The sequence below is a fragment of the Siniperca chuatsi genome, linkage group LG14 (assembly GCF_020085105.1).
Source record: "Siniperca chuatsi isolate FFG_IHB_CAS linkage group LG14, ASM2008510v1, whole genome shotgun sequence".
NCBI lineage: Eukaryota > Metazoa > Chordata > Actinopteri > Centrarchiformes > Sinipercidae > Siniperca > Siniperca chuatsi.
The window spans coordinates 3,954,292-3,972,391 of NC_058055.1; the positions used below are offsets into that span (position 1 = coordinate 3,954,292).

An 18,100-nucleotide genomic window follows, 5' to 3' on the forward strand; every position below is an offset into this window, starting at 1 on the left:
GTTTCATGAAGTCAAGAAACAAGAGACTCGATTGTCAGAACACTCGGCTCAGATTTTCAGAAGATCCTAAAGGTTATAAGCACAAATATCTGATTGATGTCAATATATCAGTTTAGTGTATTACTGAATAGTGTGGGTGAGGATCCTCTTATGAACTGATAAGTGAAACAATTAGGCTATTGTAATCCATCCGGACCCCTGTCAGGCTTAAAATGGCTATTTTGAATGCCAACCTCCATATCACTGTGTCAAAAATAAAAATACAGAAAGGCAGAGTTTTCTCGGTCTCACTAAGATGTTGCAGTGCAGACAGAGTGGTTCTCATCAGCAAAGGAAAACAGCGACATCAGCCATGACTACATTCAGCTAATTGTAGACAGATCAGCATTTCTGCAAATGACACCTACAAATGATACCTACAGTATTTGGATACTGAATGCAGAATATACAGTAGTGTGTTTGCTATAACTCAGCTCCTCTGGAAAATACTCTCTGACTCCACCTGCTGGTGTTATTCAACACTTACATGCACACACACACACACACACACACACAGCCATGTTAAAATCTGCATGTCCAAAGACTGTCAACTGTCAACATTTCTGAATGCCTGCGGTGCTTTGGAGGCAGAATGGTGAACAAACAGTTGTTGTTCTGCTGTTAAACCTGTGTTCAATCCCATGTTGTGCCAGTTAAACCTGAGGGGAGTGCTGTTCTGTGGCTGAACCTCCTGGCCCGTGTAGAGCTGTGGCAGGAAAGGCAGATGATTCAAGCCGACGTTTGAGCTTTGTGCCAATATTATTCATATTGAACCATTTTCGCAAAACAGTTGGCCAGGACTTTCAGTAAAATGTTCTGTAAAGCTGGAAGACAGAATACATCTTGCTAAGATTGGTTTCTGATATCTCACCCTGTGAAGATCACAAACTGATCAACTGTACACACAGAATACACAGCATACACTCATTGAATTAATAAACTGTAGGATTTGTGGGTGCCTTTGAAGAATTATTTGGCATTTGTGTGCCTTTATTAGTGGACAGATCCTAGAGAGATGACAGGAAACAATGAGGCAGAGAGATGGGGAACAAAGGTCCCCAGTTGGACTCGAACTAGGGACATTGTGGTTCACGGTGAGTGCCTTAAACCTCAAAGACCCCAGTGTACCCAGATGGATGAACTGTAACATTTGACAGTTGTATCTGTGAATACTTCTCCATCTGCAGAAACATAAGCAGTTTTTCGTTATATCATTCTACATAGTCCTGATCACAGAGCATAAAAAGTACCCTTGGCAGTTTGGCACAATCCATTACAAGTACGGGGTAATCACTGCTCATATGATCCAATTATCAGAGAATAGGATTTTGTCAAAATAAATGAAAACACAATTTTCTCTCTGTTCTCATTAAGCTGTGTTTAATTATTCAGTGTGATGTGCTATCATTTTTAAAGTCCATTGGCAAATCTTCAGAGGGATTGTTAGGGCTCTCCAGTTCCTCTATGAACTGCCATAAAAATATTCTTCTCCAAAGAAATCGGTCATTTATAGATATAGCATAGCAAAATGATTTATGAAAAATCATCCCGGTGAAGCTTCAGTGGGGCCTTAGCTGTCACTATAATGTAGGCCCCTTATGGTTCTCAAACTAGGGCCCAGGGACCAACCTGGGTCATTGAAGGAGCTCCATGGCAGTCATTTTCCTACTGTAGCATTCAGTAATGGGCAGTGGAGTGAGAAAATGACTGCGAATGCTGTGTTTTATTAATATTTAGAGCTCTGATCGTTTTAAGCTTGGTCTCATCTTATAACTGATTCATTTGTTCACTCTAGCCAATCAGCTTTGAGCCCAAACTATCAGACGACTGTTAGCATAGCAACTGCTTTAAATGTTGTTCACATACTTATCCTGCTTAGCTATGTTCACACTGAGCACACACTGCTATGTTGACTTACAGCTTCTGTAAACAGGCTAAAAGGATAAACTCTTTTTGTGTAAGTCTGAATGTTTGTTTTCCACGTGAAAAATATATTAACTTACAGACAGCGGCCGAGCCAGTCAGCAACAGTCAGATGAAAGAACAAAGAGCGGTGTTAAGTGAACATGAGCTGAGTTTCTCTCTACAAGGAGCAACTGCATCTATGTGTATTTTTTTTATTTTTAATGTTGGTATAAGACAGTTGGTTCCCTTAACACGTTTTACTTTGGCACAGTTAGTAATAATCACTCTGTGTGTGGCCATTCTCATTACAGAGGAGACTAAAGGATAACACTTTACATTATAACCTGTTGAAGAAAATCATTCAAGTGCAGTTCAGAAGTTTGCTGTAGTGGTGTGAGTTTACTGGAGCATGCCGGCACACCGGTGAACTTACAGGCTCAGAGCGGATCTGAGCCGGTGAGCTGAACCCGAGCAAACGAAATGGAAGCACTTTTATTCAGAAAACCAAAGCAGTGTTTAGGCAATATTCAAATAATAGTGCTCAAAGAGGAAGGGAGGCAGTGATCAGGCAGAATGCAATTACAAATGGAAACAAGGCAGGAAGGGGGGACAGTTTACAGGATCAAAGTGGAAGGGGAGCAGGGAGGACATACAGTTGGTATATGACAAAATCAAGGGGCCAAACCAGGACCAGGCCGGGAGTTGCTCTCAGGCGGCACTTGATTACCAGACGTCACATTATTAGTAAGTCTCTGCTGCCCAAATGTGTATTTCTTCATCAAACCCTTACATTAATCTTATGAATATTGCATATTATAGTGATACCATAATGACACAATACATTATTGAGCCCAACATTCACAAACCAAACCTTTACTGGCATCTTAATTTGGAAGTGTTGCTTGGATGTAATATATTTACTGTTGGTATAGTTTTTTCCTCAAAAGGTCCTCAAAATACATTTATATATCTGCGTGAAAGAAGTTGAAATGAGCCTGCAGAGGTGGAACTGTAACTGATGATAACTGAAAATAGATATCATCATAGTTTTTGTAGTGTTTTGTAGGCCTGCAAACCTTCCACTATTACTCTTTCATGTGTTTAAACTTAGTTGAGTTAAAAGTAGAACAAGTCAAAAACGCTGTCATCAAACAGGTTTTGGAACTATATCCTCGGGGGCACAGCGAAAACATACAGTCTTAGTAGAACACTACTGTGTATCTACACAATACAGGAACAGCACATTCTATAACATACTCCACAGCAGACGGTGGCAGGAACATGCTTTAACTGAATTCACACACCGCGAAAAAAATAAAGTAAATAAAAAAATTCAAAGAAGAAAGGCCAAATACAACAAAGATGATACAACTAGAAAGAGCAAATTGTTCTGTCCCGGAGATGTTGTCGTGTTAAGACGGAATGTAGAGCTCTGCACTGCTACATGAAATGTCCGTCAGAAATGAATTCCAGCTTCAGACATACTGAACGACAAATAATGTTTATGTTTTCAATAATAACAAAATATAATTGTATAATTTAAACTCTTTACGTACAGGGAACACGAAATAACATGAGTGGCGCAACTTATCAGCGTTTCACGCTTTCACGCACGCATGTCTAATAAAACACACATCTGCAAACGGTTGACATTTACGATTTGAAAGCACTTCTTAAAGCGCTGTCAGCTCAACAAGACAGCAGGCAGTAGACACATAATAAGTCAAGTGTATCGCATCATATCGAACCAAGAATCTTTCCTGAAACCCGAAGCAAAGACGGAAATAAGTGCAAAAACTGCGAGACTCCTCTCGCATCCCAGTTCCTCTGCGCGCGCGCGTCATTTGGGGCGTGTTGAAGGACCTTCCTGCCAGCTGAGGTTAGTGCAACTCGCTAACTCGACCAAATATCTTGTCTTCAACATTACAAAGTGCTGTCTTCTTACGGTAAATATAAACGTCGAGTTTTAGATGACCACAGTATCGTTTACCTTAAAAAACAATGTAGGATTAGGTAGTTATAAATCACGGTAAATCCGAGTTTTGCTGAATTTGACGTACCTACCCATGTAAGTTAGCTTAATGTTAGCTTAGCTAACGCTAAAGTTAGTTATGCTAGCTGCTTTATATGCTATCGTCAGTACGTCCTATCTTAAATCCGCACTATGAAGAGGTTGTACGATTTAGACAATGTTTTTAGGGTATTAGGCAGCCGCAATTGATTGGGTTAATTACATAAGCTAGCCTGACATAATGCTAAACTTCGAGCGTAATGTTAGCTCTATCTTCTGCGAGGTTAGAGTACGTTAACTTACCCAATCTGTGATCTTTAAAAAGCCCACAGTTTACTTACTAGTGGCCTTTTTAAAGTTCAAAGATGTCATTATAAACGTTTGACGACCTTTTTAAAATTGCATCTATTTTGCGCAATATGGGTGCGGCAATACTTCTTTTCCATAACAGGAAACATTTTAAGAAGGGCTAGTGGGTGTGCCTCTAATCAGACTGTGTGATACGAAGAAAACACAGCACACGCCATTGCTGCATAGATAACAAGCTCAGCCGGTGGTGCTGTAGCGAAACACCACCGGTTAACAAAGCGTTAATATGACAGGACCGAACAGTGAACGACGTGGAAACCAGTAAGTTACGTGTTTGTAATGGTTGCCATTCACATTGCATTGTCTCTGTATGTTATTTATTTTTGTATGGTGTCTACTCGTGCTTTCTGATTTATTATTGTTAATTTTTCCATTATTATATTTTCACTAGAAACTGAAATCTGGTTTTGCTTGGGATTTCTGAGATAAAGACCTCTTCACAGCACCAGGCAATTGAAACACATTTCCCTTTGCGAGGAAAAACTACAGCACATTGGAATTAAGGTCTAGTTAGTTGCTATAGACGGTTTCGTGGCTTAAATCCTTTTGACCTGCATTACTTTAGCCACAAGTGATCACTGCTGCCATAATTGCAAACTTACCCCATACATGCATGCATAAAACCATGATCCCATAGTGCTGAAGTCTTGACTCAGGTGTTTGAGGTGTCAATCTTTCGCCTAACTTATGTTGCATTTTGCGTTCACAGTTGACAGAAGATGTTTTTTGCCAAACAATTTATCAGTGGCATCATTGATGTTGTCAGGTGAGAATCTGCACAAACTCCCTGTCAAAGCCAAAAAAGGTGGTTTGTGGCTTATCTCCTCTCTTAATTTTTGATCCTGTCTTTCTAGCAACATCGACCCCGCCCAGTTTGTGCCGTCTGACCCTGTGAGTAACCGTCATTGCCAGCTCTATCATCGCTGTTCTGCTAACTCTGTGATGATTCTCACGCTTGCTGTGACTCTGTCCCGCAGCCTCCGCCACGCAGGCCAGCTGTATATGCGGAGCAGCATGAGAGCGATGAGGAGAGACAGTTCCGCAGAGTCTTCCAGCAACTCGCTGGAGATGTGAGTGCTATGTCTATCTGTACTTCTCTGTTGTTTTTCTGCAGTAACCACACTAATATTTATTCCATTTCATTAATACTAAGGGGTGTTTTAACTGTTCAAAGAATGTTTCTCCATCATCCATTTTGATACACCATACAGTTTGGTGTCTGTACAGGTTTCTGCTCTGATGTTTACACTGTTAAATATTTGTCATATAGGACATGGAAGTGAGTCCAACTGAGCTGATGAACATCCTAAACAGAATCGTTGCAAAGCGTAAGACTTGTGGTCTACCTTACTCTGTTGTGAATCAGTCCTTTACAATATTTGCACATTTTCTGTATCTTTGAAAGCGATATACAACATGGTGAATGCCTGTTTTGCTTGTATTTCAGGTGGAGACCTGAAGACAGATGGTTTCAGCATTGAGTCTTGCAGGAGCATGGTGGCAGTCATGGATGTATCCTTTTTATCATTAGTAGGCTGTATGGGTTGTGTAATCCAGGTGACAGTATGAAGCTGACAGTGACACAGTAAAAATGCACAGAGCAGAACAAATACATCAACAGTTGGCTATAAAATGGTTTGCCTCACCAGATTCCATCACACCCACAGCTCATTAAAGCTGCAGACATACATTGAAACATTGAGGCAAATTCAATTTATTTATTTAATTTATTTATATAGCACCAATTCATAACAGAAGTTATCTCATTGCACTTTTCCTATAGAGCAGGTCTAGACTGTACTCTTTTATAATTTTTACAGCAACAAATCCCACCATGCCCACCAAATTACTGCCATGATTTGGCCATCAAAACAGATTTTCACAGTCTGGCCAAGCCGGCACTCCTTTTGGCCTGCAGCAGTGGATGGTGAGGATTAAAGACCTTGAGATGTGTGAGGGTTAAGCACTGAGCAGATATCAGATTTCCTCAGGCACGCTTCTCCAAAAGTAAGGAGCCATAATCCCAAAATGAGGTCAAACTGTCAAAAGCTCTGAGACTGCGCTTGGCTTGTGCAAACGGGGGGTTCATAGCTCTGTAACGTAAGCTGGAAGTAAACTCTTTATTTTGTTTATTAGCAATCAATATTAATTGCATATTTAACTAGAAAACAGTGTAAAGGTAGCTAAATGGGAGTTATGTGATCCTTGTCATTTGTAGTGTAAACCCCAACTGCAATGTTGTGATCAAGTCAGACAAAAAGTTGATATTCACTCCCTACTGTCAGTTCTATAACACGTGAATGAGGAAGGCACGTAAAAATACGCCTTGGGCAAATACAGCGTGCCCACAAGAAATGCAACTGTTTAAGCTGGAGCCAAAGAACAAGACTAGTTGTCTGTTGTCCTTAATGCTGTTTCAGAGTGACAGCACTGGAAAACTTGGCTTTCATGAATTCAAACACCTCTGGAACAATATAAAGAAATGGCAGGCAAGTACAGCAGGCCTGTTTCATTCACCCTACGCATCTGTTTCTGTGCTGCACAGATACATTCCTGTGGCCATTATTACTCATCTCCAGTAACAGTGAACACAGAAGAAACTGTAGCTTAAAGTATATATCCTGTTTAGGATCTACTAGGATATCAGCTGTTTAGTGATGGCATGAAGGACTTAGATTTGAATGTACAGTGTGCCAAACACCTCCTTATTTTGATTAACTGCCATGTTTTACATAGACATAAATCTGCATACTGTGTTTACTGAAGGACACACATTATTAGGCTGGCTGCATGTGTTTGGTGCTCGTTGAATTAAGCCTACCAGTACAAGAAAAACGATTCCCTTAATCAATTATAATTGTATTCATTTTTAAAGGAATTTCTCATATAATTGTTACAACCATATTGACAGCTATATAGGTTGTTAGAGAGAAACATTTTTCCCCTTTTAATCTTTCTAGGTTGTGAATCATCTTACTAGGAAATTTTCATAAAGCATAAATGCTTGAAAAACTATTGTTATTGTTTAGGAAGTGTACAGATCCCACGACACAGATGGCTCCGGTGTCATTGGTGCAGATGAGTTGCCCAACGCTTTCAGAGCTGCTGGTGAGATTTTTTTAAAATTTCCCCTGCTGTTGTTTAAATGTTTGCACAGCTACTGAAAAGATGCATGCAAAACAAAAGTGTATTAATACCAGTAATAACAGCCACTGGTAAAGCGATAGTCATGGATGCAGTAAGAACTTACGAAAGGGTTTTTGATTGATTTTGTTAGCAGTCATGTGGCTGTGCATGTTTTAAACATAGAAATGATTGGATTTGGATAGCTGTTTCATAAGCCAGAAATCTACATGTAAATATGATAATTTTACCATTATTATTATTATTATTTATTTTTTTAAATTTATTTATTTATTTTTTGTCATTTGCGGAATTTGTGAGGTTTGGCTTAGCTTCTGCTGACATAATTTTATTATCTTGTATGCCCAGTGAACACTAGTTAAATATTACATCACCTTGATAGATAAGGGCAGCCAGACAAATATAAGTCAAATGTTTCTGAACTCTTAGGAAAGCCTCATCTGTAAGCAGCTGTGTGAAGGGTTAATGATTTGAATCATTATCATACCAGTTGTTGTATATATTTGTGTGAGCAGTGCAGCCTTAAAGGTGCAATGTTTAAGAATTTAAGAGTTTGAAACATTCAAAAATGAACTAAAATTATCGGTAGAATGCGAAGAAATAACAGTTGTGACGTTATCAGAGCCGTCTGTGTGTTGTGTTGCAGAGATATCTACTGAAGTTAGCATGCTAACCAGCTAGCCCCGGCCCGTCCTGTCTCATAATGCCACTTAGTACCTCAAGGTATTCCCTGCTGTTTAATAGTAATATACAGCGGTGTCATCTGTTCATCTTTTCCTCAGGTTTCCCCCTCAACGACCAGTTGTTCCAGATGATAATTCGCAGATACAGTGATGAAAATGGGAACATGGATTTTGACAACTACATTGGCTGCCTTGTGAGGCTGGATGCCATGTGCCGTAAGTTTGGGAAAAAAAACAAGATTTATTTATTGGTTTAGCAGCTTTATCTTTGTGATAAGAGTGACCGGTGCTGTAGGCTTAACCTCTGTTCTGATTCAGGTGCCTTCAAAACCCTGGATAAGGATAACAATGGGACTATCAAAGTCAATGTTCTGGAGGTAAACTAATCTGTTATTTTAAATATCAGTGGGGTTTGACTAGAATTCAGATTATATAAAAGCATTTGATTCAGTTGATAGGAACAGTTCACTGTTTTCATAAAACACATCATCTTCTCTGCTCTTGTCTTTTCAGTGGCTTCAGCTGACCATGTACTCTTGAGTGCAGACGATGTCTCTCCTGCTTGTTTTACGGAACCACTTTGTTTGTCCACAGTATTAAATATTTTCTCAACCATCCCTACAACTTCCTGTTCTTCAGCAAACCCCTTGTGTGTGCAGGTTTATTTAGAATGCTAATGCAAGTGTTGTGGGATTGTTCACTGTTCCACAATACTTTCAAGACAGAATTGATACTGTAAAAGCACAAACCTGCACTCACAATGGATAAGTATATAGCCAACATGATTCAGGTGCATAAAGATGATCGACCCCATGTTGAATTGGTGTCATTTGGTCCGCTTGTTTGGCATTTGCTTTTGATCTGCCTCATGCCTTCAAGTCAAAATGGCACAAAAGGAGGCAGGCCAACATTAAGATGCTTTACACCGTGACATTTGTGAAAAACCTAATGTGAAAGCAGGATGGTCCCACTCATATGTGGCAGGGGCTGGTTTCACAAGTATTGTATGTTTGAGGGGTCTGTGGAGATTAGTTTTGCTGTTTGACTGTTTTTATGCTAAAATACTGACGTTGGACAGTTTAACAAAAATAAAAACTGACAACTTTTTTGCCACCTTACTTAGAAACATTCATACCTTCTGACAACTTTGTGCCACCTGCTGACAAAAATAGGAAAGCCTACTTCACTCATCTCACCATTTTGTGTTGGAGTGCACAGAGGTTAACAGTGTCAAGCTGTAGCTTGGTTGGCCATGTTTTTTGGTTTGAATGCTCCACCCAGTTGTTTCCACCTATTTTGCACAATTATATCCTTCCCAGAACTGTGTGGGTGTGTGTAGACTGCTTGATTGACATCTCCATATGTCTGCTGTTATTTTTGTTATACCTATTTGGGCGGGACAACGTACGCCTTTAGCCTTCATGTTAGTGCATGAAATTTAGTGACCTTGCAAAATCTCAGAAAAGCTCCACCCAACTTGAACCTGAGCAGAGGACTAAGCAGCTTTCACACAAACTGAAAACAGTGTGTGTAGGGTGTACGTTGTCCCACCCTAACAGGTACAACAAAACTAACAGTTGGTCTAATTTGGGTAAAATAGGCAAACACATGCAGAGACTGCCAGATAGACAAGAACTAGACAGATTTGTAGAGTTATGCATACTGTATATCTGAAGTTTTCCTTTTTGTTAGACCACAGTCATATTTAGTGTCTTTGTTAAACCAGCCCCGAGTCCACTGACTGGAGATTCTTGTTCACTAAAATGACAATGTGAGACAGCTCACCATTTTGGTTACTTCTTATCGAAAAGTAAGGTAGATGTTTAAATTATGGTACACTTGCACCACATCCTATTGCAAGCAGATCATGGTTTAATGATGTGTACGCTCCATTATTTTGCATCAGAGTTGCACTGTTACTGTATATGCATAGCGGTCAGGAATCCCAGTGCTTTCTGCAGCCAGTGCTTTCTACAGAAGCTCTACACAATAAAATACCAAACTTTCTTTAAGTGGCCTAATATTAATGGTAGTTTGTTAATGTATATATTCAATATATATACAATGTTTTGAGACTGTTTTGTTTGGGCAGGAAAATCTTTTGACATTTAATGTTTAATGCTGGTAGTGCAACTTGGCCATAGCATTCTCTATGTCTCAGCTTACTGATCACTGTGTACTTATTAATAATGTCTGCACCAAATAATGCCTGCACAGTGTGTAAATTGATAATATATAACGTGTGTATGCCACTAATGCATGTAGCTGATAGTAAAGATGCCATTATTAAGGGTTTTTAACCATGTAGGTATGTTACTGAAAATGCTTGGTAAAATAAATAACCTGTGCCATATTTGGAATAAAAAAGTATGTTAAATATGTCAGCCTTATTCTTGATGCACTGCTAACAGTTGTTGCTGTGTGACTAATGGATTCTCACTTAGGCGGAACTGGGATCTGCTTCTGGACCATTCAGATTAGCAAAACATGTATTTGAAATCAAACAATGGCGATTTTGAACTTAAAATATGAGCCACCTAATAATAAATCTTTGCTCAAATATGGAGTTAAGACAAGATTTTGCTACTGAATGCAGCTCCAAGTGGTTCTGATGCTTCAAAGCTACTAAATCACCACCTCCCTAACATAAATGGAGAAAACTGGGCATCCATCCACCCATCCATCCATTCTTCTGCACTATGGAACCTTGACTTCAAGTGAAAACGTCAAAATGAGAACAGTGCCCTCCCCTGACAGAAAACCTTACGCATTCAAATAAAATCTGTATTTTTTCTATTTTGCATGACTTGTACACCACCGCATACTAACTGTTGATGCATTAAAGTGATAAAAACCAACGCCCCCTTCGTCCAGAAATAAGAGCTTCACGAGTGAGGGAGCCATTAGTGTTCCTGAGCCAGACATAGTTCCTCCGTGTGTGTGTGTGTGTGTGTGTGTGTGTCGGTTGTAGGATCAAGTCAGCCTACGATACCAGGAAAAAGGCATGCTCCTTCAAAATAAAAGCACATTGTCACAACGGGAAACATAAGAAATAAAACGAAGAAACGTAATTAGCGAAATCCCCAAGTTGACTTTTATTGTGGTTATTGTTTTAAGTTACACGTGAAAGCAATACTTAAAGGGCATGTACTATTGTCATACGAATATGTTTGTCAATAATTCTTTAGCCAGCTGCTTTAGTTAGCTAGTTAGCCAACTAACGTTAACCGGACATATTTTGTGTAGCGTTAGCTTCATACTGGCTAGCTTGACAATAGCTATCTTGTCGATAAGGAAGTTTATCATTACGTTTCTGGACCAAATCCGAACTTCTTTGATTTGGGGGTATGTTCACCATCTCATTAGCTATTTTGCCAATAAGGTGTACCTCGTGAAGTGAGGATACGTGAAATAAGTGCTTCATTAGCCATTTCTGACTCTAACGTAGCATTAGCTAACGTCTTGCTGCAAAGAGAGCTAACGTAGTGTGTGCTGTTGTGTAACATTAGACTGAAACTAGCTAACTAAGTGTATGTTGCACTGTATGATGACAATGCAATGGCTGTTATTCGTAAAAAAAAAAAATCAGGACAATGCAGGTAAAGGTGTAATATGACTGTAACTAAGAATGGGCTCTAGATATAGCTAATGTTAGCTAACTAGGCTGTCGCGTGTGTAAAGCGACTTTAGCATCGTCCATTGTTCATTCACTCTTTGCCCTGACATTGTTATCATCACGCTAAACCTGCTCTATTTCCTTGCTTAGTGATATGAGAACAGTTAGACCTATGCATGCAACTACGTTACAGTTAAAATGTTGATAGTAATCATTCATTATCTATTTAACTAATCAACCAACTAGACGTACACACACGGTCATTGCTCAGCTGTTGAGCCTGAACGACTGTACCGTTATCACTGTATTAATAATACTTACCTTAGCTCTCATCAAGTCAACTTTTTTGCGTAAAGCCCTTAATCTCATTAGTTGCGTTATCTTAGTAACACACGAGCAAATATACCATTAACACTCCTGTGTTCTTTTAACGTTGTTATTAACACAACACCCCCTGACATACAGCTGGAGAAGTTAAAGCACAGCAGAGACTACAAAGCAGCTGGATACCTATTGACACTGTGTGTGGAGGATGTCTTCACCAATATACTACAACCAAGACAGTGTTACTCGCTTCAAGAAAAGAAAAGCTCGTTTCTCTTTCAGTGAAGTCCACATACTGTTGGATGAAGTGAGGAAGCATCGTATGGTTGTTGTGGGTATGTGTCTTCAATTGCTTAACCCACTTAGAATGGTTTCATTTGCCTTCTAAAGGAAGAGATTTTCTTGAGGTTTTGTGTCTGGGTTCCTGAAAACTGAATGAGTGATTGCACAGTAGTTGGTTAATCAAAAACATAAAATAAACAAAGCTCAGCAGAGGAAATAAAATGGTTTGGGCATACAAGGGTATACTAGAAATGACAGTAAATGTGTGAATAATAAAATGTTGAATGTGGCCCGGTCACTAACACAATGACATTTGAAGTGCTTACGGTCATTTTGGTTTTTCCCCCAAAGGCAAATTCAATCGTGGTGTGCCAACAGACATGAAGAAGCGCACTTGGGCAGAGATTACTGCACGTGTCAATGAGATAGGGGAGTGCCAACGCGAGGTCATCGAGGTCATCAAGAAATGGTCTGATCTAAAGTGTGACACCAAGCGGAAAGTGGCTGCCATGCGGTCAGGGACAGTGCCCAACAGGGGCCTCAACTCACGTCTTTCCCGAGACCTTAATCAGACAGAGAAAATAGTGCTCCAGATTCTGGAGATGGATGAGGAAGACCAGAGCACGGGTGATTTTGGCCCACTTGGAGATGACGACGATGTGCCAGAGGAGGAAGAAGAAATGGAAGAGGAAGATATGATTGGAATGCAAAGTTCTCCTAACGGCGGGCTGGACATGGCGACTATGCCCCCACCAACCTCCTACACCATGAGTGAGTGCTTAAAGGAATAGTTCACCAAAATGTTGTCAGTATTTACTCACCTTCATTTCAGTCTAAACATCAGTGAAGTTTCTATGTCTACACAACACACGAGTTATTTTGAACAAATCTGTGTCACCTTCCTCTCAAAATATTGTGTGCAACTACTGTGCTCACTTTTCGCTCACAAGTTAGAAATGAATGGCACATGGGTGACTCATTTTTGAATTTAAAATGAACTGTTTCAATAGCCTAATGAAGAAGTTCTTGGTGAGAAATGCAAATTGTTTTAAATAAAATGCTTTGAATGTTGCAGGGGACTCATCACAACCTGCCTTTGATGTGCAGTATGAAGTACCTGCAACAGAAGGTGAGTTGTCAAGATTTGGGTACAAATTAAGAAAGAGCTTGGTTTTTTTTGCAACATGCTTTGTTAATAAGAAAACACTGATGAGCCTTTTTCTTTGACTCAAGAAGCTGAAGCTGCATTTGGAGACTCAGACGATGACCAAAGGGATGACGTGCTTCCTTCCACTCAGGCAGCGAAACCAACAGAGGATCACCAAGGAAACAACGGCATCCAGAAACAAGGACAACCTCAGACGTCGTCCGGACCTTCGACGTCAACAGCCACGCTTCCCGTGCCAGGTCAGCCCTCACAGAACATGAGAGACAGCATGCTACATAATGCATCGCTGAGCCTTCAAGAGCAGCACGCCACCAACATCCTGCTGGAGACGGTTTCACGCTCGCTGGAGCTTCTGTCTGAGTCGGTGCAGCAGCTGGCAGAGACTCAGCAGGAGTTTGTGCGCGAGTCGCTGCAGCTCCAGCGGGAGACGGTGCAGGTTCTTAGAGACTTCACAGGTGGAGCCATTGCGCTCATGCATGACAAACTGAATGGACGGCCAGCGTTATAGCAACAAAGTGCCAGACAGAGATGTTGTTAAGTTGTATCACTGACTACATACATGGCCTTCAGGTGCAGGAACCTCTAAGTTCCTTTGGACTCCACCGCTGGCTACTGTACTTTTTGATAGTACTCAACAGAATTTCTGTGGTTATCTTTTAAAACTGTATTCGTAGAAACATTGTATTGATGGAATTGCTGTCTGTGAGGTTACATGACAATGGATTGAGAAAATAATGTTAACAATGTTAGCGATAAAGAAAGAACATGTCGAGGGTTTTATTTGTTTTATTTTTTTCCTACTGAAGTGAGACTCCTACTGCTCGCTTTGTAGAGCATTTTTTATTAAGCATACACCACATTTAAAGCCTTTACATTCTTTTAATGTTGACATGCAAAGAATAAGTCTTTAATTTTGAAAAGTCAGTCAAATCCATTTGTGTGTCCTTGACTCGTTGTATAGGTTGTAGTTGCATCAGTGTCTGGAGATTATCACATGTACTGTAATGGTGAGTGGATTTCCACACCTGACCATTATATGGTCTATATGTCTGAAAGCTACACAAGGTGTGTTAGATACTTTGAAAATACCTGTAACTGAATAATTTGTGATTGTCTGATTTTGTTTTTTACACTGCAAACATGAAACACTTGAATATGAAAGTTTCATTCATTTCTTTTAAATATGAAATAAACCCCACATGTATTTAAACAGAACAGACGTCCTTTCCCTAGCTGTGAGCCTGCAAAGTGCTCTAGTGGACACTCAGAAGTCCAGTGATCAGAATGTGGAAATCCAACTGGCTTCAGGGGCTGCATTTTTCCATCTGATGCTTTATTGGCTTAAAGCCTATATCTTGATGTATTGCCGATAAAATTATCTGACTTCACTGAAGACGGTACATTTCAAATCCTACATTTGAAAATATGAAGTGCTTCATAGTCTGATTGTCCAATAGACCTTAAAATAGCAGTAATGGTTAAATGTAAAAGACTTCTGATGCTCATTCGTTCGGGAGGCTTGTGCTCAGATTTTACTTTTAGACATAAATGAGGCTTCAGCTGGTTTGCATTGTATATCATAAGCTTTTTGATGTAGGGTGGTTTACATCCATACTAACCGAAAATGTGTAATACAAATTGCACATAGACCTTAAATGGTGATGCTTGAGATATCCAATATGTTTTCTCATCATCAGCAATACCATGAAAAGCCATCAGTGAATTAACAAGTACTATCTGTGTATCCAAACCCTGGTATTTCTTATTCCTCTGTGCCATAGAGCTCCCTTAATGTTCAAAATCTATTAAAAACATATCAGTGAACCACACTGTTGCACTGGGTGACATGTTTCTTCATAATGATGAACATGGGCATCGTAGTTTAGTTTATATTGATCCCCCGTACCACGTCCTGCTGCCGTAAATACTCACTAGTGCGCCAAAAGTGTAGTAATCTGCTGCTGAAAGTAGTCCCCAACAAATGCTGAATTTCCTCCTTTTTCAAGTAACACTTTCTAAAACCTACTGTGACCAGCTGACTTAGGAAATTATTGAGCCTTTTTAAAATGAAAGTATATATTTGTGATGCATTTTTTAAAATTTACATCTTCAGTAGGAAGGAATGGGCTTGGGGTTGAATGCCACGGACAAGGGAGGGAAGTCAGAAAGCATTGAGAGATGAACTAACACATTGTTGGTTTTGGTCTTTTTATGGGATGTATTATACAATACGAAAAACACAACACCAGCATTCCTTTAAGTATAGTCCTTTATGAAGTGAGGACATGCACTGTTGCAGTATCTTTGATCATCCTTCACTGAAACACGTCTTGACACTGTTGTCAGATAGGTCCAACAGGCTTAGATGTCCAGCCAATTTTGCAGGTTCATAGAAATTGCAGCAGGGGGCTCTGCTGCACAGTCTGTCTTGAGAGGCCAGCCTGTGATGGGGAGCTGATACACAAGATGAAGCCATATCCAAAGTGTGTTCTTCTGTACAATGTATTGTGCAGCAATACTATATACAATCAAAATAGTTTTTTACGGGTGGCATGATAACACATTTTGAATGTCTCTGGCTTGTAGCACATTTTATCATGTCACTTTTGCAAACAGGCATCCTTTCAGTTTTCCTGTAAATCAGTTCAATCAGGAAAGACACTTGAGTCTATAGGTGGATCATGCATTTATCATGCTTGAACTTGTGCCAAGAGATTCATTTTCAAACACGCCTTTAGCAGACATATTAAAAGAGCTAACCCTGTCAATGGAAAGACAATCAGTGGATAGCTGTCCAATTAGAGACAGGAATGTATATTAAAATTGGTTATGACAGGAAGCAGTTTTTGCATAGTTGGTATCATTATCGGCCCAACACAACAGTGAAAGCTTTACAGCTAAAACTACTTATCTATATATATATATATATATATATATATATATATATATATATATATACATATATATATATTGCGTGCAGCCAATGGCGATGCATGAAATTATATTTTAGTCCAGATCATAGACTGTATAAAATAGATAGATACAGAACAGATAGTTGAAGTGCTCCATTTATATACTGTAGTAGCATTTCTTTAGACCCTGGAGAGTCAGAACCAGAACCACCATTCATCTCACAGATGGGAAGTTTCTTTCCAGTTCCATCCTATTATTCTTTTTATATTTATAGCTTTATTGCCAAACACACTCCTTGCGCAATTGGGCAAGGTCTTCTCTACAGCAATGTAGCTACATCAGTATTTAATCAAGGTAGAATGATACTGCCAAACTCAAATCTGTTAAATGCATTTTAGACATTTAATAGGGGGATTTCTTTCAGATGCTTGTAATTTCACAACTGGTGAAAATGATCTTATATTCACAATTCAGCATTGGTGTAATAGTCAAGGGTGTTTTTAGAATGGGGGTTGCTTAAACTATGGCGCGCCATTCTTAATTAAATACTTGTGAAATACTGACGCGAGAACACACACACACACACACACACACACAGAAAGAGGTTGAGTTAAGTCAAATTGCATTGTTCCCCTGCAGCCCCTTCTGCCTCAGTTGGCTAAACAGCTGCCAGGGCCAGCCCGGCGTGCCGCAGCAGGGAGTGGAGGAGGGCGGGATGCAGCAGGAGTTCAACAGTCTGCTAAGGTTTCCTCCACAGCAGGAAGGCAGGGGGCAGCATTAGTGTCTGGCTGGGGGGGTAGGGTCCTGAATAGGCAGCTGTATTCACATTGTGAACTGGTCTTTTACCTTTAGTACTTTACGGAGCCCTTAAACCTGAGACTTAAGCTTCTCTGAAAGGGCATTATTCACTTTGAGTACCTATAAAACTGTATTCTACTCGAGTTTAACCCCCCTCTCTCTTGCGACTTTGTCTATTTTACTTAGAAAGTGAATATTTACACCAAACCTATACCTGATTAAATAAAAAGATTTAATTCCTTTATGTGCTGCATTTCTTTTTACTATACCACATGAGATGTTGCATTCATGCGGCTGAATCTGATGCTACATCAGCAGAACAAATGTTAAGGATCAGAAATAGGCTCTAACTAATAATAACAGATAATATGCAGTACATTAAAACAAACTGCAGTACATGAAAACTAATCACATTTTCCAAAAATGCCAATATATGTTGCTCAAATCTTTATGTTTCTCCAAGCGTTATCCAAAAGACATTTTTTCACATTTCTACAGAGTTGGTCGACATCTGGCAAAAAGAGACACGGAATTAGAGAGGTATAATGAAAAGGAAAAGAATCTATCAATCGATCTCTCCCTCTGCAAGTCCATATGTAAGTTTCCTCCCCCTTTCTATTGCCCCAGTTGACCCCTGTGCCCTTTCCTTTTCTTCAGTTTTTACCCCCACCTGTTCTCATTCCCTCGTTCCTCCCAGCTCCCTCTTTCATCTCCCATCTGCCACTGAAGCTGCTGCAGGACGGAGTCTGGGCCGGAGAGGAAAGGTATAGGGTTGAAGGAAGGCAGATCTGTCGCTCAGTTTGGACGGGATTAAGTAATTATCGTGCTTCCTTTTGTTCCCCGACAAA

The 18,100-nt window shown here is 39.8% G+C and overlaps 2 protein-coding genes across 11 annotated transcripts; both read left to right on the forward strand.

Moving 5' to 3' along the window:
- The first annotated feature begins 3,759 nt into the window (after nucleotides 1-3,759).
- Nucleotides 3,760-10,530, forward strand: capns1a (calpain, small subunit 1 a). 7 transcript variants are annotated; one of them, XM_044222078.1, is made up of 13 exons: nucleotides 3,831-3,890; nucleotides 4,407-4,585; nucleotides 4,716-4,773; nucleotides 5,034-5,090; nucleotides 5,179-5,215; nucleotides 5,302-5,394; nucleotides 5,595-5,652; nucleotides 5,772-5,836; nucleotides 6,745-6,813; nucleotides 7,354-7,432; nucleotides 8,251-8,367; nucleotides 8,470-8,528; nucleotides 8,665-10,530. In XM_044222078.1, the coding sequence occupies exons 4-13, from the start codon at nucleotides 5,044-5,046 to the stop codon at nucleotides 8,689-8,691; spliced, it is 651 nt and encodes a 216-aa protein (XP_044078013.1). In that variant the 5' UTR covers nucleotides 3,831-3,890; nucleotides 4,407-4,585; nucleotides 4,716-4,773; nucleotides 5,034-5,043; the 3' UTR covers nucleotides 8,692-10,530. The 7 variants fall into 7 exon arrangements, with proteins under 7 accessions (XP_044078012.1, XP_044078011.1, XP_044078017.1 ...); XM_044222082.1 differs by lacking the exons at nucleotides 3,831-3,890; nucleotides 4,407-4,585 and adding an exon at nucleotides 3,797-3,823; XM_044222083.1 differs by lacking the exons at nucleotides 3,831-3,890; nucleotides 4,407-4,585 and adding an exon at nucleotides 3,805-3,823 and having other exon boundaries at nucleotides 4,716-4,828.
- A 661-nt stretch (nucleotides 10,531-11,191) lies between these two features.
- Nucleotides 11,192-14,756, forward strand: zgc:153990 (uncharacterized protein LOC768125 homolog). 4 transcript variants are annotated; one of them, XM_044222074.1, is made up of 5 exons: nucleotides 11,192-11,496; nucleotides 12,233-12,426; nucleotides 12,725-13,144; nucleotides 13,449-13,502; nucleotides 13,610-14,756. In XM_044222074.1, the coding sequence occupies exons 2-5, from the start codon at nucleotides 12,300-12,302 to the stop codon at nucleotides 14,047-14,049; spliced, it is 1,041 nt and encodes a 346-aa protein (XP_044078009.1). In that variant the 5' UTR covers nucleotides 11,192-11,496; nucleotides 12,233-12,299; the 3' UTR covers nucleotides 14,050-14,756. The 4 variants fall into 4 exon arrangements, with proteins under 4 accessions (XP_044078009.1, XP_044078010.1, XP_044078007.1 ...); XM_044222072.1 differs by having other exon boundaries at nucleotides 11,195-11,496; nucleotides 13,607-14,756; XM_044222073.1 differs by lacking the exon at nucleotides 11,192-11,496 and adding an exon at nucleotides 11,515-11,750 and having other exon boundaries at nucleotides 13,607-14,756.
- Nucleotides 14,757-18,100: the final 3,344 nt, after the last annotated feature.